Source organism: Camellia sinensis, chromosome 9, assembly GCF_055761805.1.
Source record: "Camellia sinensis isolate YWXY chromosome 9, ASM5576180v1, whole genome shotgun sequence".
NCBI lineage: Eukaryota > Viridiplantae > Streptophyta > Magnoliopsida > Ericales > Theaceae > Camellia > Camellia sinensis.
Genome location: NC_138969.1, coordinates 29320562 through 29328320, shown reverse-complemented (window position 1 = coordinate 29328320; position 7759 = coordinate 29320562). Strand labels below are relative to the sequence as shown.

Sequence of the window (7759 nt, the reverse complement as noted above, 5' to 3'; positions counted from 1 at the left end):
TCTTTTTTTTACTCTTTGATTTAAGTTTTGTAATTTGAATTATATTTTTTATAAACCGCCAATCCGCCCGAACCGCCAAGGCAAATCCGCCATTATTTGCCAACCGAACCGTCGGTTTTTGATAAGGAAAATGGCAAATTCTAGTGACACTTTTATCAATCCGCCACCCGCCATACGGTTTCTATTTTTCTCTCAAACCGCACCGACCCGCACCGTGCACACCCCTATCTGAAATGTATTCATTAACTGGGTTCTAATGTATACAATACGTCCTCACATTAGTCGAATGGCTGCAACATAGTCGTCTCCTTGCACCCCGTCTAAGAATAAAAGGGTTGACCCATCAGTTACTGAAGGAATTGTTGATGACTTCGATCATGCACATAAGGCGAACTGGGACAATGCAGCCACATAAATCTTCCTACAGTGTGTTAGGGACGCAATATTAGTGGGCCGATGGGTAGGTACAACCATAACCAAAACAGGGTATAACGAAATTGCATTGAAATTCGCTAAGCACACGGGTACAGCTGAAAAACGAGTACAACAGTTTGAAAAGGGAATGGCAGGCTTGTAACAAGTTGATGGATAGCAGTAAGGGTGTGACAGGCATTGGGTTTGACTGGGAAACCGGGTTGTTTGCAACGTCAGAAGAGTGGTGGGAAAATCTTAAATCGGTATGTACCAACATATATTTTATTTTATGTAATAAATCCTGAAAGTTTAATGGCAACTTGCACTTGTTACTAAAATTATTGGTAGTAAACTTTTCACATATGTAAGTTATGTTCATTTCAAAACATTTCAATACAAAATAACTACAATTGTACCACACTGTACATCATGAAAAATAATTACATTTAACTTATATGAAACTGGCACCTTTAATTTCGTACACACATGTAATGGAAAGTAACTTGTTCGTTGATTGTCCCATGTCACTGTGGCGAAAAAATTAAATTGTAATTTGATTTTTCATCTGCAGACAAACAAGATAGCTTATAAATTCAAGACGAAACCATTGGAGCATGAAGAGTTTATGCATGACGTATTTGCCGGTGCAACTGCGACTGGCAAACACCATTGGACACCGGGGGGGAAGGCTGCTGATGTTGGCGAAGGCGAATCCGACTCAGTGGACTCTCCTGGGTTGGTACCATTTACCAAGCCATATAGACCGGTTGTTCACTCACCTCCAAACTCCCCCACCGTCCATCTTGAAGAAGCAGACCCCGGGACAAAGAGGAAAAATAGAGGTAGCACTGGTGGAAAGTCGAAGAAGATCTCTAGTGGAGCATCAGTGCTTGTGAATAGTTTTAATCATCTGTCTAAGGCGATTCAAGCACAGAAGCACCTGACGGTCAGGTACGGAATTGTTGCATCGCAGAAGTATGGCATTGAGCCATGTATACAGCGGCTTATGGCTATCCCGGACTTCATCAGTACCCGCTATTCCATTTCGCCTGCATTGCGTTAGAGAACACAGATTATCGGGGAAATATTGATGTGCGTGCCAGATGATGAGAATGTAGTCGGTTGGCTTGCGACATTGCAGGCTTCAAAAGGGCTATGAGTACTTGGGTTTGGTCCGTTAGGCAAAAATGGGACCAGAAATGGTTTGTTGTAGTGTGGTTTTTGTGGACAAGTTCTGTGGGTATCTTTTTTGTTTTGTTTTGTTTTTTTTGTGCGGTTACACTGCACTATAGTTACTGTTACTTTGTCTTTTATGAACGCTACCTACTTTTGTGTTACACAATATAGGATCATAGTGTAACCTTTACTTTTTTGGCATTGTGAACTTTAATGATTGAATGTAATGTAATGGATAGTTGATGTGTTCAACTTTAATGGTTGAACTTTAATGGTTCAAATGTGCTTAGTTTACAAGTGGATAATTGATGTGTGTGTTGTGTGCATTGTAGGAGTCATCAATTGCGAAATGTGGAAAGGTGAAAGAAGCAACTACGGAAATTACGATGATGTAATCATCGAACTCGTTGAAGAAGAAGAAAACCTACAAAATAGCGTAATCGGTGACGCTGCACAGCATGTAATGGAATATTACCTGAAGTACATGAAGAAGATCCCATGCCGAACTTCTATTATGACCGGTCGTGCCTGGATTCAAGAATTATTTGATGGGCACGTAGGTAGGGGTGAACAAAATTTGCATATACCGTTGTATGTGTTTCAAGCGTTGTGTGACACATTGCGAAGCGACTTCGGTTTACGGGTACCTACAAGACCCCATGGATTACACATTGAAGAAAGTGTTGCGATGTTCATCCATACATTGGACGGCTGCACTAATCGAAAAAATCAAGAATGATTCCAACACTCGGGAGAAACTATGTCTCGACATTTCCATGTAGTGTGGAAGCAATGAAGTTGTTCACAGAAGTGCATTGTAAGCCCACTAGAGATCAAAATAATAGGCATCCATATTTGCGATCCAGAGAGGGAACTACATGCCTTTCTCGACATTTCCATGCAGTGTGGAAGCAATGAAGTTGTTCACAGAAGTGCATTGTAAGCCCACTAGAGATCAAAATAATAGGCATCCATATTTGCGATCCAGAGAGGGAAATACATGTCTTTCAAGGTTACCATATTAGTTACCGTTATCAGTTACTTTTCATTTTTTGTAATGTATGTAAACCTCATGCGTTGTACGTTATTGGTGCAACATTGTATTAGAGCGTTGGATGGTACTCATGTAGAAGCCATGTTGCCTACTCGTGATGTCGGCACATATTACGGTCACAAAGGAAATCCAACCCAAAACATACTAGCAGTATGCGACTTCGACATGTGCTTCATTTTCATATCTTGTGGTTGGGAAGGAAGCATGTATGACAGTCGCATCTTCAAGGAAATAATTGAGAACGAACATGCACCGTTCCCGTACCCCCAAGAAGGTAACACATTTGAAATTAAGTACTCATTATTAATTTTGTTGAAAATCTTTAATTGATTGAGCAAATGTAGGTAAATATTACGTTGTGAATGCGGGATATCCAAACAAGAAGGGGTATTTGACACCATTCAAAGGGTCTCGGTATCACCAAGTACAGTTTCGGGATCATGGACGACCCGATAACCCAAGAGAATTGTTTGCCAACCGAACCGCAGGTTTTTGATAAGGAAAATGACAAATTCTAGTGACACTTTTATCAATCCGCCACCCGCCATACGGTTTCTATTTTTCTCTCAAACCGCACCGACCCGCACCGCGCACACCCCTATCTGAAATGTATTCATTAACTGGGTTCTAATGTATACAATACGTCCTCACATTAGTCGAATGGCTGCAACATAGTCGTCTCCTTGCACCCCGTCTAAGAATAAAAGGGTTGACCCATCAGTTACTGAAGGAATTGTTGATGACTTCGATCATGCACATAAGGCGAACTGGGACAATGCAGCCACATAAATCTTCCTACAGTGTGTTAGGGACGCAATATTAGTGGGCCGATGGGTAGGTACAACCATAACCAAAACATGGTATAACGAAATTGCATTGAAATTCGCTAAGCACACGGGTAGACGTCATGAAATTACACAGCTGAAAAACGAGTACAACAGTTTGAAAAGGGAATGGCAGGCTTGTAACAAGTTGATGGATAGCAGTGAGGGTGTGACAGGCATTGGGTTTGACTGGGAAACCGGGTTGTTCGCAACGTCAGAAGAGTGGTGGGAAAATCTTAAATCGGTATGTACCAACATATATTTTATTTTATGTAATAAATCCTGAAAGTTTAATGGCAACTTGTACTTGTTACTAAAATTATTGGTAGTAAACTTTTCACATATGTAAGTTATGTTCATTTCAAAACATTTCAATACAAAATAACTACAATTGTACCACACTGTACAACATGAAAAATAATTACATTTAACTTATATGAAACTAGCACCTTTAATTTCGTACACACATGTAATGGAAAGTAACTTGTTCGTTGATTATCCCATGTCACTATGGCGAAAAAATTAAATTGTAATTTGGTTTTTCATCTGCAGACAAACAAGATAGCTTATAAATTCAAGACGAAACCATTGCAGCATGAAGAGTTTATGCATGACGTATTTGCCGGTGCAACTGCAACTGGCAAACACCATTGGACACCGGGGGGGAAGGCTGCTGATGTTGGCGAAGGCGAATCCGACTCAGTGGACTCTCCTGGGTTGGTACCTGTCACGACCCAAACCCGGCCCTATGGGTTTAGCACCGTAACCGGCCAGTAATCTGAGATTACCGAAGGCCTGCTGAACAGTAATACAGTAAAACAGAGTACAGGGCCTGGCGGAGGCCAATACAGTAATTAAACAATGTCCAATGAGCTGTGATAGTCTGTATGCCAAAAAGATTTTTCATGCATTCATATATACACAAACAGTACAGTCTATACAGAATTTACAATCACACAGTACAGGGACCTAATCCCTTGATAACAGTACGGTAAACATTCAGTCTATACAGAACAGTTAGACAGTATGAAGACAGGCGGGGGAAAACAAACAAAACACCCCCAAGCCATAGCATGGCAACTCGGAACCTCGCAGTGAGGCACAAAGGCTGGCTTGACAAAACTGGAGTTACCCTGACGCTCCTAGCTCCGATCTGGTGCCTGTACACCTACATATATATATGAGCAGTGAGCTAAAGCCCAGTGAATAACATAAAGCGTAAAGGGGTTTAGAATGAATGTCCTTACAGTAATGAAAACAGTTCAATTCAATCAGTATTTCAGGTGTTCAGTACAGTAAACAGTCATATGTGGTACATCCATTAGCATAACAGTAACAGTAGGTCTTAAAAGACCGAACGGTAATGATGGCCATCAGTCAGTAAATAGTAGTGGCTCTACGAGGGAACCGACAGAGATCTCTGTAACAGTAACAGTAACAGTAAACAGTAGGTACTAAGGATGCCACAGTACAGTTCAGAAATAAAGGACATACATTCATTCAGTTAACAGTAATCAGTTCAGAAAACAGTACAGTTCAGTTGTTCAGAAAATAATCATTTGTGAACATATCTTTACACAATCGTTACTCACAGAGTTTGGGCTACAGTATGCTAGAGCGTGTCTCCCCAGTCGCCAACCCTACACAGTTCACAGGTTGAACACACACTAAGCTACACAGTTGGGAAAGATAACAACTTAATCCCTAAGATGCCTCGGTGTGTTCTACATCTATATCCTCAATAAGATGTCTTAAACTAGGCCTACGAATGCCTAGAATGGGATGAGGATGCAAAGATGCACATTTAAAAGCATTTTCAGAAAAACAGAGTCCCGCTCGAGCGCAAGTTTCCCCGCTCGAGCGGTCATGCAACAAAGGTACACGCTCGAGCGTAAACTTACCCGCTCGAGCGTACTGTAAAAGTACTGGATGGGTGAAATCTCCGCTCGACGCCCGCTCGAGCTTGAGACAAGACTCCGCTCGAGCGCCCAATCCTCCGCTCGAGCGGACTGTAAAACAGTGCGGAGAGATGCTGGATGCTCGGATTCCACGCTCGAGCGGCATTTCCCCCGCTCGAGCGGAAGTGCAGAATCTGTAAATCCCAGATTGCACCTCCAAGCTCAAAACCAAGTTGTTAACAACTCAAAACCGATCCTCCTGGGCTTATTTTCTGGAAAACTCTTATAAACACATAGAATAACATGTTTCAAAGCTCAATTTTAAGAAATCAAAGCCCAAGGGTGTTTAATTCAAACTCAATTCAAACCAATTTCATGAACAATATGAACATGCAAACATGCATGAATTCAAACCAATTCAAAGCTTCAATTTGATGCTCTAAGGAGGTAATTGTTTCCAAAACATGATGAAATCGTGGACCATTACTAAATTATGGACATGCATGTGAGGAAACATGAACTTACAACCTCAAAACTCAAGAATGGCAACATGCATGCAACAATCAAGCTACAATTCAACATCTAACCCATGATTGGCTCTAAACTCCATCAATATGACATGAACCATGCAAGAATCCACTCAAAACATGAACAAGAAGACAATGGAGCTACCTTAAGTCTTGTATTTAGGATAGGGAAGCTCAATTGTACAAAACTCCTTCAATTCTTCAAGATTCTCAAGCTAACTCAACAAGAACAATTCCCTCTCTCTCTAACTCTCTTCTTGGTCGGTTAGAGGCAACACAAAGGCTGATGAAATGTTGGTTTTAATCAAATGCATTAAGTATAATAAGCCTCAAAAGGTTTGAGGTAGTGGCCCACTACAAGGCTAGTTTGGTAAATAAGTCCAATTCATGTGATTAACTCATTTTAATCTAATTTAATCATACCTAATCAGTTTTCAGGTAAATACACCATAAAATCACATTAATTATGAAGATCATAAAACATTAATCAATTCCCAGTTCGGCCGCCGATAAGGCCTTCAATTAGCAGTTTAAACATATAAGCATGAACAGATAATCATACAGTCAAACAGATAGAATGCAATTCAGCTAACATATACTCAATCAATTCGGTTTCCAATTTTAGTCAGTCAGTTCAGTACTTTTACCAGTCCAATTATCAGTCACGATCAGTTCAGTTTTAACGGTAATCAATGTTTATCGGTAATCAATCAGTCATTAATCGGCAAACAGTATGAGGGTTGTTACAGTCTCCCCTCCTTATAGAGAGTTTAGTCCTCTAAACTCGAGTTACCTTCATTCTGGAAGAAAACAGGGTTCAGTGGGAACAGTTCAGGATATCGTTTAGCCATGTCATCTTCCCTTTCCCAAGTGGCATACACGCCACCATGGTTCTGCCAGTCAACTTTTACTAGCGGGATCTCTTCGTTCCTCAGTTTCTTGATCCGTCGGTTTACAATCTGTATAGGCCGTTCCTCGTAAGTGTAGTCATCACTCAACACTATCCGAGTAGGCTCAATCACATGGAAGGGATCCCGGAGGTAGTCTCTCAACATGGAAATGTGGAAGACGTTATGCATATGCTCCATTTCAGGAGGGAGCGCAACTTGATACGCCACCGGATTAATTTTCTCAATAATCTCATACGGTCCGACGTATCTTGGTGCTAACTTGCCTTTGACTCCAAAACGAGTCTGGCCTTTCATTGGTGTCACTTTCACAAACACGTGATCACCCACTTCATACTCTCTGTCTCGTCTTCTAACATCTGCATAGTTTTTCTGTCTACTCTGTGCAGTTTTCAGTCTCTGTTGTATCAGTTTCACTTTTTTAGTTGTTTCATACACAATCTCGGGCCCAAGCAAAGGCCCATCTCCGACTTCTGCCCAGGAAATCGGAGATCTACATTTTCTGCCATACAATGCCTCGAAAGGCGCCATACCAATACTCGAATGGCAGCTATTGTTGTAGGCGAATTCAACTAATGGCAGATGACTTTCCCAGTCTCCCTGAAAATCAAGGACACACATTCTCAGTAAATCCTCCAGAGTTTGGATGGTCCTTTCTGATTGGCCATCTGTCTGAGGATGATAGGCACTACTCAGTCTCAGTTCAGTACCCAGTGCAGTTTGTAGGCTTTGCCAAAACCTCGATGTAAACTTCGAATCCCTATCAGAAACAATAGACACAGGCACTCCATGCAGTCTAACAATTTCATCAATATAGATAACAGCCAATTTGTCCGCATTATAAATCGTCTTGACAGGTAAGAAGTGAGCAGATTTGGTTAGTCTATCAACAATAACCCAAATTGAATCCATACCTTTTCTGGAACGAGGCAATCCTACAATAAAATCCATCGTGATA

General features: G+C 41.1%; 1 protein-coding gene across 1 annotated transcript; it reads left to right on the top strand.

The window, feature by feature from the left end:
* LOC145798525 (uncharacterized) lies at nucleotides 1–3002 on the top strand. Its single transcript, XM_082886414.1, has 2 exons — nucleotides 1–677; nucleotides 986–3002. Exons 1-2 carry the CDS (start codon nucleotides 585–587, stop codon nucleotides 1475–1477), a joined length of 585 nt encoding a protein of 194 aa, XP_082742540.1. The 5' UTR covers nucleotides 1–584; the 3' UTR covers nucleotides 1478–3002.
* The last annotated feature ends 4757 nt before the right edge of the window (nucleotides 3003–7759 follow it).

What these genes read in the sequence shown, in the direction of transcription:
- LOC145798525 (XM_082886414.1), top strand. Translation starts at nt 585, where the DNA reads ATGGATAGCAGTAAGGGTGTGACAGGCATTGGGTTTGACTGGGAAACC. An exon ending in GGTGGGAAAATCTTAAATCG is followed by an intron (nt 678 to 985) that starts GTATGTACCAAC and finishes TTTCATCTGCAG; the next exon opens with ACAAACAAGATAGCTTATAA.